This window comes from Bos grunniens, chromosome 4, assembly GCF_055505025.1.
Source record: "Bos grunniens cultivar Pamir isolate PY7600 chromosome 4, Bosgru_T2T1.0, whole genome shotgun sequence".
NCBI classification, from domain to species: Eukaryota; Metazoa; Chordata; class Mammalia; order Artiodactyla; family Bovidae; genus Bos; species Bos grunniens.
The window spans coordinates 81,743,234-81,759,053 of NC_141168.1; the positions used below are offsets into that span (position 1 = coordinate 81,743,234).

Sequence of the window (15,820 nt, forward strand, 5' to 3'; positions counted from 1 at the left end):
TCTCCAACCACACACTTTCCATTTGCTCTTCCATACCTCACTTAAGGATAGCTCATGGCCTTTCCATTCCCATCATTTCTCCTCTACTGCTTATGGCCCAGCCATGCCAACAAACCTGCAATTTTTTCAATGTGCACAACCCCTCATGCTTCTGTGCCTTTTTAATCTCTGGTGTTCTTTTTTTTTTTTTTAATTTTATTTTATTTTTAAACTTTACATAATTGTATTAGTTTTGCCAAATATCAAAATGAATCCGCCACAGGTATACATGTGTTCCCCATCCTGAACCCTCCTCCCTCCTCCCTCCCCATACCATCCCCCTGGGTCATCCCAGTGCACCAGCCCCAAGCATCCAGTATCGTGCATCAAACCTGGACTGGCAGCTTGTTTCTTACATGATATTTTACATGTTTCAATGTCATTCTCCCAAATCTTCCCACCCTTTCCCTCTCCCACAGAGTCCATAAGACTGTTCTATACATCAGTGTCTCTTTTGCTGTCTCGTACACTGGGTTATTGTTACCATCTTTCTAAATTCCATATATATGCGATAGTATACTGTATTGGTGTTTTTCCTTCTGGCTTACTTCACTCTGTATAATAGGCTCCAGTTTCATCCACCTCATTAGAACTGATTCAAATGTATTCTTTTTAATGGCTGAATAATACTCCATTGTGTATATGTACCACAGCTTTCTTATCCATTCATCTGCTGATGGACATCTAGGTTGCTTCCATGTCCTGGCTATTATAAACAGTGCTGCGATGAACATTGGGGTACACGTGTCTCTTTCCCTTCTGGTTTCCTCAGTGTGTATGCCCAGCAGTGGAAGCAAAAATAAACAAATGGGACCTAATTAATCTTAAAAGCTTCTGCACATCAAAGGAAACTATTAGCAAGGTGAAAAGACAGCCTTCAGAATGGGAGAAAATAATAGCAAATGAAGCAACTGACAAACAACTAATCTCAAAAATATACAAGCAATTCCTACAGCTCAACTCCAGAAAAATAAATAACCCAATCAAAAAATGGGCCAAAGAACTAAACAGACATTTCTCCAAAGAAGACATACAGATGGCTAACAAACACATGAAAAGATGCTCAACATCACTCATTATCAGAGAAATGCAAATCAAGACCACTATGAGGTACCATTTCACACCAGTCAGAATGGCTGCAATCCAAAAGTCTACAAGCAATAAATGCTGGAGATGGTGTGGAGAAAAGGGAACCCTCTTACACTGTTGGTGGGAATGCAAACTAGTACAGCCACTATGGAGAACAGTGTGGAGATTCCTTAAAAATCTGGTGTTCTTTTAATCTGAAATGATTGCCCGCCCCCCTCATCATCTACCTAGACTCTACTCATTCTTCAAAATCCCATTTTCAAGGAAAAACAACCACTTTCTGACTTCTTTGGGTAAGTTGAGCCACTTCCCCGAGACACTCTGAGCAAACACACTATGAATACCCCGTAACAGCACTACATGTTATATGAGAAATGATGACTTAGCAAGTTATGCTCGACTTTCTTGACAACAAATGGTCTTTCTTGTTTATTTCTACAATTTCATCAATGCGCTATGACAGGAAATTGTGAGGCATTGGGTAAATATTGGCTGAATGAACAAATGAATGAGTCATCATCCAATCAGAGACCTTGAAAACTGTTTAGAAGATCCACATAGGAAATAACAAAATAAAGAGCTTATTCAATGACTTAGCAAATTTGATAGGAATTATAAGCTGATTCTGTACCAGCCTCATGCTATTTATGTATTAATTCTTCACCAACCCAATAACTACACACTCATGTGGTTGGCTATATCTGCAGATTCTATGGACATTCCTTCTACAACCCCAGTGAGGGAACCAAGGCAGAGAGAGGTTAAATCTGTATTCTCAACCACTGCAATAATATCGCCTTATGAGAGATATAAATCCGAATGATAGCTCTTGCTTTCAAACAGTTCAAAATGAAACAGACAACATGGCCATTTGAAAATATTAGTCTGTAGTATGAGATTCATGATATAATATTGTTATGATATGGGGTAGGGAATAGGTGTGGAAAATATAAAACACTATAGACATCAATGACTCATTCAAAGGAATTTTCACTTTGGAAGGAATCTCTGAGATTTATCCTTCTGTCCACTTTGATCTTTATCATTTGGACCTTTCTATACATTAGGAACAACCTAAAGACTCAAAACCTGATGTTTAAAACTAAAACTAAAATATTTCATCAGAAACCATTTGATGATTGAAAGCACAAGTTTCCAAATAAATATAGTACTAATTGAGATAAGAAAAAATAAATGATATTCTAAATGTGTCAACTAAGTTTCCAGTGCTTATTCAAAGTTAAATTACCCAACAAATGTGTTTTTTAAATATAGTTTGGGGAAAAAAAAGTATGGAAGAAAAGATACAAAAGAAAAAAAAAAATCTACATTTGAATTTTGGATTTAAAAATGTTTTAAAAAGCTTGGAAGATTTCTAAAGCCTGGATATATATGCTTTCTAAATGAATGAAAAATAGCACTATTACTTAATCCTACAGAGCTGTAACTACCAGGATATTGAAATTCAGATACTATAACTCAATAATAAAAGACAAAGGGGATGGTACGGGGAGGGAGGAGGGAGGAGGGTTCAGGATGGGGAATACGTGTATATCTGTGGCGGATTCATGTTGATATATGACAAAACCAATACAACATTGTAAAGTTAAAAATAAAATCCTTAAGTCTCCAGAAAAATAAAAAAATAAAAGACAAAGGGGACAGCATTGATACTTACATTAAGCAGCTGTTCAAAAGCAAAACTAAATCCCTTCTTATAATCTGTGATTCCTTTTGCTGTGATATTATTCACTGCATCTTTCAGCACTTTCTTATTTCTCACATTTGCTTGGACAAGGTGCTGAAAACAGCTTACATCCTGGGCATTGCTGTTAAACTGCAAAAGATAAAAAGGTAAATATATAAATGAACATTAAAATCAATCATGTAATTTTCACTGAATTCATGTTATACTTCTCAATCTTAACGCACTGCTTTCTCGTTCAGAAAGAAAAGTGAATAGACTGGTAACAAAAGTGCACTACAGATCAAACAGTAATTTCATCTAAGCCCCAAGTCCTATTGTAACAGTAATTAAGCCGCTCAGTTACATTCCTGAAGCTAGCTTGGTTTCCCTGATGATAAATTTGGGATTTGAGTTATGCGAGGTCCCTTCCAGCTCTCAAATTTTATGAGCATTTAGATTAAAAAAAAAAACAACTCAACAATGAAATAAATTCAGAATCCAGAAATGATATGATGATGCCTGCAGAGAATACAGGAGAAACTGAGCATTTTACTTGCCTCGCATAAGGAAAAGCTTAATGGAAATGCAGTACATGGAATGATAGGAATGGGGGTTTAACATATTTGAAATTTGATGGCAGTCTCACCATGAGTGAAAACAGGACAGTAATCTCAAAGAATCAAGAACAACAAGTGGCCTTTCAGCACTATCACTCTGGAGGTTCTACAAGGAAAACAGCTGAATCATGGAGCAAGACAACGGGCAGGCAGGTCACTGCAGAGCTATTGCTGTGAGCGATAAGGGCCTGAAGTCCAAAGAGGCTGCAGGAGGAGAAAACAAGCTCTAACAATATCTGCCCAAACTGAAAATTTAAGAATGATCACCAAAGTAATTTCACCAACCACATACAAAGTATTTATATAGTTCACAGGATATTTCCAAAAAGATAGAAACAATAAGATTTCAGCAAGAAGACCAGGGAGCTGCTATGAGGGGATCATCCTATCATTTATTACCTCTGCTGTGCATACAAGCCCCTTAGGCTCTTGGGGCTAGACTGTCATATCTGCAATACAATAATAATAATAACAAAAACATTCTTGCTAAAAGGGGCTGGACAGATCAAATAATGAAGATATTCTCAGGTCAAAAACATAGGTGTGGGAGGGGGAGGGAGGTTCAAGAGAGAGGGGATATATATATATAATTATGGCTGATTTGTGTTTTACTGTAGAACCAACACAATACTATAAAGCAATTACCCTCCCATTAAATAATAAAAGTGTATCATAAGCCAAAACATAAATTTTACATAGTGATTATATACTCTTACAATATCATTCTTTTTTCTCTGAAGGTCCTCCCTGAACACTGATATGATGAACTGTACACCTCACCACTCTATGAAGCAAACATTCGCTGGCAGCCTGTTGTATGCCCCGGACTGCACGTGCCAGCTGAGAGCCCTGTGCCTTCAGACGTGAGGTAGATTATCCACACACATAGACAAGGTTTGCTTTGTGCTCCACTGACTATCTTCTCTACAAATATTAAGCATTTATGCTTTTGAAATGATCTACAATTAAGTTATTATCCACGAGAAACCTTAAGCATAGTTAAAAGACTTGTCCATACTCACATAGGAAATAATAGAGAGTCAGGATTCAAACCAGCACTGTGGCAGGAGTCTGGGATTTTAACTACTCATGCAGCACCTCTCAAAATATTACAATAAATCATGATGTGTTCTGTAAAGCAATATAATATTAAGCTCTAAGAGATAATGGGTTCTAATTCAGACTGTGAGCAGTTGGAGGAAAGTTTCCCCAAGAAACGGCATTTCCTGTGATTCCAAAGAAATGTTTCCTTGAAAACAGTAGAGGAAGAACATTCCAGACAAACAGAACACATGCAAAAATGCCCTTATGTGACATAAAGAAAACAAAAAAACCCTCTTAGGGAAACATGAAAATGGAGAGTTTAGCTCAGCCACATAAAAATGACCTCAGGCAGGAAGCAGGGATGGACTGTGCAGTGTCTAATGGAAATGCTGAACAATTAGGAACGTATTTTCTGTTGAACAGCCAGTCACAAAAGGTTTTAAGTCAAATGTAAAATAATTTAAACTAGAACTTAAATAGCTCACCGTAGCTGCTGTTTGGAATGTAGTTTTAAGGTGCTGCTGCTGCTGCTAAGTCGCTTCAGTCGTGTCTGACTCTGTGCGACCCCATAAATGGCAGCCCACTAGGCTCCTCTGTCCCTGGGATTCTCCAGGCAAGAACACTGGAGTGGGTTGCCATTTCCTTCTCCAATGCATGAAAGTGAAAAGTGAAAGTGAAGTCGCTCAGTCGTGCCCGACTCTTAGCGACCCCATGGACTGCAGCCCACCAGGCTTCTCCATCCATGGGATTTTCCAGGCAAGAGTACTGGAGTGGGGTGCCATTGCCTTCTCCAAGTTTTAAGGTGAGCGAAATGTAAAGGATGAAAAATAAGCAGAAGGCTACTGTAGTAACCTAGCTTACTAGACCAGGGATTTTGTTATTCATGGAAGTGGTCAAAGAGAGGGATTCAAGACTTATTTTGGAGACAGAATCATTAGGCAGTGGTGGTGGAGACTAAGAAGAGTGGTGTCTTGAATGACTGCCAGGTTTCTGACATGGGTATCTGGGTGGCTGGAGAAGGGATGGTTCAGGGACACTTGAGGATTAGAGAAGAGAGGCAGAGAGTTCAAGTGCGGGTGAGATTTCAACATGTGAGATACACAAATGAAAATGTCAAGAAATCATCATGTTAAAAGCAACAGGCTCAAAAGAAGTCTTGATTAAATATTTTAAAAAAACGGAGAGCTTCAGCAGAAAAATTTGGTTTAAAACCATGTGAATAAAAGTGAAGCAGAGGAGGAGTCCTTGAGAAAACTGAGTGGGAGTAAGTTCCCATGGAGGCAGGAAGGAAATCAGGAGATGGGACTGTCTTAGATGATGAGAGGGGAAAAATAACAACGGTCTCAAGTAGAACACATTGTGGTACAGAGACAGAAAAGATGAGGACTTAAAGGAGCCCGCTGAACTCATCCAGTTGCACAGGCAGCATCTGGAGGTGGGGTGGAACATAACTGGAACGATGGAGGCACTGAACAACAGTGACAAGGACTGGCCTTGCAGAGCAAGTGTTCAGAGCACCTCGGCTGAGAGGCAGAGAAGGAAAAGGGTGGGCCCTACGGGGACAGACTAGGGTCAAGGAAAGTCTTCAAAGCGAAGGGTCATCAGAGCAACAGAGGATATATATTGAAGAGAAAAGGAAGAAAATGATGCGGGAAACAGAACAGAGGTGAAAACCAAAGCTCTTGCAAAGATGGGGAAGGATGGGATACGGATGGCTTGTAGAGGAACAACCCTTTAAGAAACCATGTACAGTGTCCACTTCATTGTTCTAGGAAAGAAGACTGAGGGCTAAATATAGACAATGGGTGTATGGAAATTCGATGTGGGAGGATGACACTGTTGCTTGTGGCTTTTGTCTCGAATGGACTATGAGGCAAAGCCATCAGGATAAAGGCAGAGGTGGAAGGTTTGGAGAGAGTATAGATAAAACAGGAAGTAAAATGTCCTCATTAGAAAAGACCCTGATGCTGGGAAAGATTGAGGGCAGGAGAAGGGGACGACAGAGGAGGAGATGGCTCAGTGGACAGGAGTCTGAGCAAGCTCCAGGAGATGGTGAAGGACAGGGAAGCCTGGTATGCTGCAGTCTATGGGGTCCCAAAGAGTTGGCCACAACTGAGTGACTGAACAACAACAAAAATGTCCCACACAGATAAATACTCAGTTCTTTGTCAGTTTTACTTTGAACGCTACGTTCAGGTACATCATATATATGAGAACAAAGCTTTGATATACTTGTTTTCTGGTGTTAATAAATTCAAACATTGAAAATACCGTATCTTTTATTATTATTATTTTGTCTGTGCCACAGAGCATGTGGGATCTTAGTTCCCTGAGAGGGTATCAAACCTGTGCCCCTGCAGGAAAGAGTGGAGCCTTAAACACTGGACCAACAGCGAAGTCCCTGAATATTATCTTCAGATCTGAAATGCACTGCCTTTTTTCTCACATTATTTGATAATCTGACACAATCTTAATCTACATTCTGTTCTGAAAGTAGAAGAATGTGAGAATTCCCATGTTAGAAAGTAAATGAAATAAAATAAAATAAAGCAAAAGTAAACAATAGATTGTCAATACATTAATAGTAAAACATCTGACCTTAAAAAATAATTAGAAATTATTACAGGGAATGTTATTATGTGATTTAGTTAAATCATAAAACTTGATAAAGTTACAAGATATATAAAAAATGAACATTGAATAATATATTGCCCTGAGTCTTTCAGTTGACCTTGACCTGCTTTTAACACAGAAAAGGAAAGTATCTCATTAAATCACTTCAACACAAACTGATTAAATGTAAATTTGATTCATTAAATACAAATTCAGTGATGTATAACAGAAATATCACAATTAAAAATGCATAAATAATGCAGAGAAAAGAATAACTTACAAGGTATAAGTCCCTATGGCAAATTTTATTCTCAAAGAAAGAGATGAGAAATGTGAAAAGTTCCAGCTTAGGTAAGTATATATTTAACAGATATCTTAGGCTTACTTGCTTTTAGAATAGAAAAAGAATAACAGATTTACTTTCATGAACTGAAACTGCATAACCTTCTTTCAACTAAACAACTTTACAACTGAACAACTATCATTCATAAAACTTTGAAATACTACACGGTGATTGAAAATATACTTAAGGAATCCTGCTTTTTTCATCTTTTACGAAAATACTTCTTTTACATATGTACACTTAATTAACCCTAAAAAGTGTGTTAGTTGCTCAGTCGTGTCCGACTCTTTGCGACCCCATAGACTGTAGCCTTGCCAGGCTCCTCTGTCCATGGAATTCTCCAGGCAAGAATACTGGAGTGGGTTCCCATTTCCTTTTCCAGGGGATCTTCTTGACCCAGGGATCAAACCCAGGTCTCTCTTCATTGCAGACAGATTCTTTACCACCTCAGCTATCAGGAAAGACCTAACCAGCCCCGCTGATGCTGCTAAGTTGCTTCAGTTGTGTCCAACTCTGTGCGACCCCATAGATGGTAACCCACCAGGCTCCGCTGTCCCTGGGATTCTCCAGGCAAGAACATTGGAGTGGGTTGCCATTTCCTTCTCCAATGCATAAAAGCAAAAGTAACGTCACTCAGTCATGTCCGACTCTTCGCGACCCCATGGACTGCAGCCTACCAGGCTCTTCCGTCCATGGGATTTTCCAAGCAAGAGTCCGGGAGTGGGTTGCCATTAACCCTACAAAGACTCAAATTGAAACTAACATCATACTCATTCCTTTCCTGATCCCAGAAAATTCAACCAAGTAGGTTCCTTCCTAGAGGTGCTGAGAAAATCTGCTAGCACACTGAGCCAGGAAGGTGTGTGGGCTAACTAACGTATGCATCTGGGGTAGAAATCAGGAGGAATGTGTCTCTCTGCCCCAGAACTCAGACATTCTTTTGTTCTCCTCTTCCATATACCCTGCTCCTTCCACTTATTACTCTTTTCTTCACTTGCCTGTCCACTTACCTCAACATTCTCTCCTTATATGAGGCTTTCATGATCTTCCTTGACTAGGTCAAATCATCCCCATTAAAAGTTCTCATAGGCCTAAATCTATCTTTTATATGGAATACATCATGTTTATAATTCTATATTTCTTTCTATGATATTCTGATTAAACTTTCAACTGGATTAAAAGCTATGGTCATAGAAAACATCCATCCTACCACTGTAAATGACATAGTAAAAGGTATACATATAGTTGGTATACAATAAACATGAAAACAATATTTACTGAATGAATATGTGGAGTTTAAGAAAATTAGAAAACAGGGCACAGACATCAATCAATTATTGAGCTAAAGGCTTCTAAGTGTAGGAACTGTATTTTAGTTCTCCATATCTTATTGAATGTGTACATCTGTAAATATACTTTGTCCAAACAGATACTACTAAAATATCCAAATGAAGATGTATGCTGAACACCCAGCACGGAGCCCAACACAGAGTATATTTTAAATCAGCTGCAACTCTGTGGTTTTAAAAGCTATTTTAGTAAAACCATTAGTATATGCCACGTGATGAAATAAGAATGGATTCCTATATCCACGAGACAGATTGATATAAGCAATATCAGCTTTAGTGAGCTTACATAAAGTTCATTAGTGTAATGATACAAGTGTCCCTCAAACATTAGTTTAGTGACTGAAACAGTCTCTGAGCATAACCAGGAACAGTAAATGTCAGTGCTTCCAATGAACTTTCCTATTAAATATCACAGTCAAGTACACACACCAAATTAAAAGATACTTTAGGGCCCAAACAAACTGTTAATTTCTCAAGTGAAATATTTTAAACCTTTGGTTTTGAAAAGGCGGTGTCTTTTTTTGTTTTGATATCCTGAATAAGAAAAAAAAACACAAAATATTTCTGAGAGAGGAGGCCCTACAGCTCATTGGATTAATTTAGGATACAAACACTGAAAGGCTGGCACTGTCTGATACACACAAATCAAAGAAGTATCAAATTCCTAGAAAGCAACCCTGTTGAGGAATGGCACCTATAATAACCTTCACGGAGCACAAAAGCTCACCCTGAAGAGGTTGGTGGGCTCAAGCAGTTTTCCTCTGCGATGCTGAAGAAGCAAAGGGAAAATAAACCCAAAACTGATATTCTTCTATTTCAAACTGCAGAGAAAACGTGACCTATTTATTACTGTCGATCACTCAGTATGCCTTTAATTACTTCATTTATGTATTTAAAATTCTTTCTTCTTTCGACATGAAAAAGGAATACAGTGTAAAACTGTGGGCTCACACTGTGTAGATAGTCAGCAAAAACAAATCAAATTCAGACTGGCCTGCCTTGGAACATGGGTATTTTCTAAAACTAGAAAATAGGTGTAAAATACTATACATAGTGGTCTACTACAAATAGTTTATATAACAAATTTATATTATATAAAATCATTTAGATGGAGTATCTAAGTTAAATAAACTGCATAAAATTTTGCACATATCAGGCAGTAGTTACAAATTATGATATCAGAAGCTATCCACATTCTGGACACCAGATGGCGATGCAGGAAAAGCAAAGCAAAGCAAAGTGAACAGAGGCTGTGATCATTAAAGTCTAGGTTTTTTTTATTCCTACCAAAATATTTTCCCTTTATTTTGATTTTTCCAGTTTTTGTAGGAAACTAGTAAATATTGTAAAGAAACAAAATGGTTATCCTAAAATCCGAGAAATAGCTCATAGCATTTACCCATATGCATATGCACCTAATAAAGTAATGCTCAAATTCTCCAAGCCAGGCTTCAGCAGTACGTGAACCGTGAACTTCCAGATGTTCAAGCTGGTTTTAGAAAAGGCAGAGGAACCAGAGATCAAATTGCCAACATCCGCTGGATCATGGAAAAAGCAAGAGAGTTCCAGAAAAACATCCATTTCTGCTTTATTGACTATGCCAAAGCCTTTGACTGTGTGGATCACAATAATCTGTGGAAAGTTCTGAAAGAGATGGGAATACCAGACCACCTTACCTGCCTCCTGAGAAACCTGTATGCAGGTCAAGAAGAACCAGACATGGAACAATGGACTGGTTCCAAATTGGGAAAGAAGTATGTCAAGGCTGTATATTGTTACCCTGCTTATTTAACTTCTATGCAGAGTACATCATGAGAAACGCTGGGTGGGATGAAGCACAAGCTGGAATCAAGATTGCTGGGAGAAATATCAATAACCTCAGATATGCAGATGACACCACCCTTATGGCAGAAAGTGAAGAAGAACTAAATAGCCTCTTGATGAAAGAGAAAGAGTGAAAAAGTTGGCTTAAAACTGAACATTCAGAAAACTAAGATCACGGCATCTGGTCACATCACTTCATGGCAAACAGACGGGGAAACAGTGGAAACAGTGGCTGACTTTATGTTTTTGGGCTCCAAAATCACTGCAGATGGTGACTGCAGCCACAAAATTAAAAGACACTTACTCCTTGAAAGGAAAGTTATCACCAACCTAGACAGCATGTTAAAGAGCAGAGACATTACTTTGTCAACAAAGGTCTGTCTAGTCAAGGCTATGGTTTTTCCAGTAGTCATGTATGGATGTGAGAGTTGGACTATAAAGAAAGCTGAGCACCAAAGAATTGATGCTTTTGAACTGTTGTATTGAAGAAGACTCTTGAGAGTCCCTTGGACTGCAAGGAGATCCAATCAGTCCATCTTAAAAGAGATCAGTCCTGGGTGTTCATTGGAAGGACTGATGTTGACGCTGAAATTCCAGTACTTTGGCCACCTAATGCAAAGAGCTGACTCATTTGAAAAGACCCTGATGCTGGGAAAGATTGAGGGCAGGAGTAGAAGGGGATGACAGAGGATGAGATGGTTGGAGGGCATCACCAACTCAAAAGACATGAGTTTGGGTGAAATCCAGAAGTTGGTGACAGACAGGGAAGCCTGGCATGCTGCGGTTCACTGGGTCTCGAAGAGTCAGACATGACTGAGTAACTGAACTGAACTGCATATGTACCTACTCCTAGTCAAGAATGATTTTAAGTTTTTTATATATTGCCAAATTACTTTTCAGATTCACTCTCACAAACACAACATTTTTACTTGCTAGATTGTAATTGAAAAGAATATTTCAATATTCAATTATTACTACAATTTGTTGATGGCAAGTGAAGTGAAACTTTTTTCATAAATTAGTTGACATAAAGCTGTGAATTGTAAGTTCTACTTTTTCCAGTTTGTTTTTTACCTTCTAATTTTAAATTTTGAACCTGTACTTTATGACTTCTTAAAATAGTTTTCGGAGAAGGCAATGGCACCCCACTCCAGTACTCTTGCCTGGAAAATCCCATGGGCAGAGGAGCCTGGTAGGCTGCAGTCCATGGGGTCGCTAAGAGTCGGACACGACTGAGCGACTTCACTTTCACTTTTCACTTTCCTGCATTGGAGAAGGAAATGGCAACCCGCTCCAGTGTTCTTGCCTGGAGAATCCCAGGGACGGGGGAGCCTGGTGGGCTGCTGTCTATGGGGTCGCACAGAGTCGGACATGACTGAAGTGACTTAGCATAGCATAGCCAGATAGTTTTACGTTTATAAAACCATCTACTATTAAGGTAAATACATGTCTGCACTCTCTAATATTTGATGCTTTGTTTGCTTATTTTACATTTTGGTTTTCAGTCATGGTGGAAATTATTACCCCCAATATTATGAAGTTACAATTAGATTAAAGTGCTTTTTCACATAGTCAATTTCCCTTTTATTGAATAATTTTTCATTCCTGACCCACTGTGTATAATAAAAATTATGGATACATTTCCTTTAATAACTGTAAATGTATTCCTTTACTATTTTCATGATTTTACTGGCTTTTAACTTTTTATTAGTAATAATTAATATATTAGCTAACATGTACTGAGAAGCACACTATGCCAATCAAAAACTGTCACATGTGTTAATTCACATAACCTTTACCAAGATTAAGACCTTAGCTGTAACATGGTTTCCACTGTACAGTTGAGGAAATGAGGCTTAGAGTGTCAAAGAAAGTGCTCAGAGTCACGAAGAAACCAAGGTCAGAACTCTACTTCAAACTCCACCCCTTGAGACTTTCTCCGTGGTGCCTCATCACCTTCAGTTTATACCAGGAGGGTAAACTGCCATACTCTGTCATGCTACATTTTTCACTGAACTTCAGAATTATCTTCTGACAAATTAAAACCACATTTAGCAATTAATTTTGGAACAAATTGGTATCTTCACAAGAATCAACTTTTCAATCCAGGAAGAATTCTCCATCAACCTCAATATATGTATACATATATTTCAGATACTCATCTCTTAAAATGCAAGGCATCAATCAAGAAGATCAATCAAGATCACAGAGTAAGACTTGGACATGGATTTCACCTCCCCTGACAAACACACCAAAAATATATCTATGTGTAGAACAGTTCTCACTGCATCTAACTGGAAACTGGGTAGGAAGGGAAGTCAAGTAATGGATGTCCCTCGGAAGGGACTCAAAGGAAAAGGGAGATTACACAGGCGGAGAGCCTCCTGGGGAGTGAACGGTGAGAGCCATAGACTGGGAGGCCTGATACTGGCTACCTACTCAGGGAAGATGAGACGCTATTGCTGGCTGGAAGGATTCTGGGATGAACAGGAGGGCTGTGAGAGGCCTGCACCCCACTTGGTGGGGGAATGCATGAGCTAGCCAGCCCTTAAATCAGGGATAGAAAGTGGAGAGAGACTTCTCTAGTGGCTGCTGGTTTCCCACAAGCACCCTGCTGCTCACCTCAGTCCAAGCTGAGAGGACGCTCTGGCCCCACTCACTCTATGTCACACTGGGCACTGGATCCAGGGTGGTCACAACCGAGCAGACTCAGCCCAGGCACACAAAGGTTACTCTGTCCCCAGGCAGAGCCCGGGTGGGCTGGCAGCAGCCACTGCCGCCACTTACTCACACAGAGCCTCAGAAGAAGCCTGGGTTTCTGATGGCAGCTGCTCCATCTCCATCACACCTCATGCCCCAGTACACTCTGAGAGTCCAGATGGGCCCTGCCTGCCCTGTCATGTGTCTCTAAACAGAGAGGGGGCAGCGAAGTCTTGCGGTTGTGATGAGCTTTGAGGGACAAAAGGGACTTGCAGCCAAGGCTGTGTCTGAGCAGAGCAAGAAAACAAGGGCAGGTGCCTGAAGGAGCAGCTCATCAGAGATAACTCAGATCTCTGCCTGCAGATGAGATAGGCCAAGAAGTCACTCAGGCCCCCCCGCTAGCTTGAGCACCCCTCCTTCTCTGAGGCAAGGATCCCATCCTGGAGAGGGGGAAAACACAAACTTAAAGAGAACAGAACCAACTCAGGCCTGACCATAAAGGCTTTTCCCCTACAAGGTGGGATCAGACCCCACATCCCATAGGGCAGTGACGTCCACAGAGCAGAGGGGAAGCCTTGCCTCACACCCAGCTCCAGCTTTAACCCCTCTGCGTGCAGCCCCTCCTCTACCAAGGTGACAGATGTCAGCATATCCTGAAAAAGATGTCACTTGCATTCACATCAAACCAGCTCTCCCACGAAAGGGCAAATGAGCACACGCAGTCTGTACAGGGACAGACTGCACCCACAAAAGAACACACATTTAAGACTGCAGTAGGTAACTGTTTCCTCTAAATTCACAGAGACAGAGGAATTTAAGCAAATTATAAGGCAGAGGAACTGCTATTAACTGGAAAAGCAAGAGAAAAACCCCTGAAAAAAAAGAACTAATGAAACAATTTACGAGATTAAGAATTCAAAGCATTGGTAATAAAAATGTTAATTTATTAAGGAAAAGAATAGATGAATACAGTGAAAAATTTGAGAAATCTAGAAAATAATATAAAGACTCAAACAGAAATAAAGAATACAATAACTAGAAAAAGAAAAAAAGGAAAACCAATACTGTAAGGAATGAGTGGGAGACTAAGTGATACAGAAGAATGTGTAAGTGATCTGGAAGGCTGAATAATGAAAATCATCCTTTAGAAGAGCAAAAAGAAGAATTTCAGAAATGAAAACAGTTTTAACAGCTCTTTGGAAGAACAATAAGTATACCAATATTCACATTAAAGAAGTCCCAAAGGAGAAGAGAGAGAAAAGGGCATATAAAATGTATTTGAGGGACCTAGGCTGACAAGCATAGGTCCCTCGGGCTAAAAGAGAGGGCATGATACATTCAAAGTCCTGAAAGGAAAAATCTGCAACCCAAGATGCTCTACCCAAGATTATAATTTCAAATAGATGCAGAGACAAAGAATTTCTCAGACAAGCAAAAACTAAGAGATTATCAATGCTAAATACAGCCTGAAAGAAACGTCAAAGGGTCTTCTCTAAATGAAAAAGAAGTAAAAATCTATATGAAAGGAAAAATCCTACTATGAAATGCAAGTATATTGAAAGTACTAAGGATCAATCACTTACATATGCCAATATGAAGATTAAAAGACAAAAAACTGTAAAAGCAAACATGCGTGCATGCTGAGTTGCTTCAGTCGTGTCCAACTCTTTATGACCCTACGCACTGCAGCCCGCCAGGCTCCTCTGTCCATGGGGATTCTCCAGGCAAGAATATTGGAGTGGATTCCCATACCCTCCTCCTGGGGATCTTCCTGACCCAGGGATCAAATCCATGTCTCATGTCTCCTTCATTGGGAGGCAGGTTTTTTACCACTATCGCCACCTGGGAAGCCCCTAAAACAATCATAACTACAATAATTATGGGCTAAAGATGAAAATGCAAAATATGACATCAAAAACACAAAATGCAAGGGACAGGAATAAAATACAGATCTTTTATAATGTGCTTGAACTTAAATGACAATCAGTTGAAAACAATTAGATACAGTTATAGGTCAACATATATGAACCCTATAATAATCACAAATCAAAAACCAATAGATGCAGAAAATTTTTTTTAAAAAGGAACACATGCATACTAAAAAATAAACTTAGCAAACCAAGGGGAAGAAACAAAAAAAGAAAGAAATGGATCAAAAAGAACTACAAAAACAATCAGAAAACAATAAAACAGCAATAAGTATAAACCTCTCACAGCAACCAATAATTACTTTAAATGTACATTTAATCCAAGAATCCATAGAAAGGATCATACACCATGATCAAGTTAGATTTATTCTAAGGCACAAGGATGGCTCAAAATATGAAAAACAATTTGACATACCACATTAGCAAAACAAAAACAAAAACCACATGACCATCTCAATAGATGCAGAAAAAGCATTTGACAAAATCCATCATCCATTCAAGATAAAAACTCTCATCAAAGTGGGTACAGAAGGAACATACCTCAACTTAATAAAGGCTATTTATGACAAACCCACAGTCAATGTAAC

At 39.1% G+C, this 15,820-nt stretch overlaps 1 protein-coding gene across 16 annotated transcripts in view; it reads right to left on the reverse strand.

The window, feature by feature from the left end:
• The window catches only part of CACNA2D1 (calcium voltage-gated channel auxiliary subunit alpha2delta 1), a 527,964-nt gene that overhangs the window by 88,083 nt on the left and 424,061 nt on the right, over positions 1-15,820 (reverse strand). For all 16 annotated transcript variants that reach the window (XM_086397179.1, XM_086397175.1, XM_086397178.1 and 13 more), the window contains exon 11: positions 2,807-2,965. In XM_086397179.1, coding sequence (XP_086253305.1) covers positions 2,807-2,965 — 159 coding nt within the window. The remainder of the gene's footprint in view (positions 1-2,806; positions 2,966-15,820) is intronic.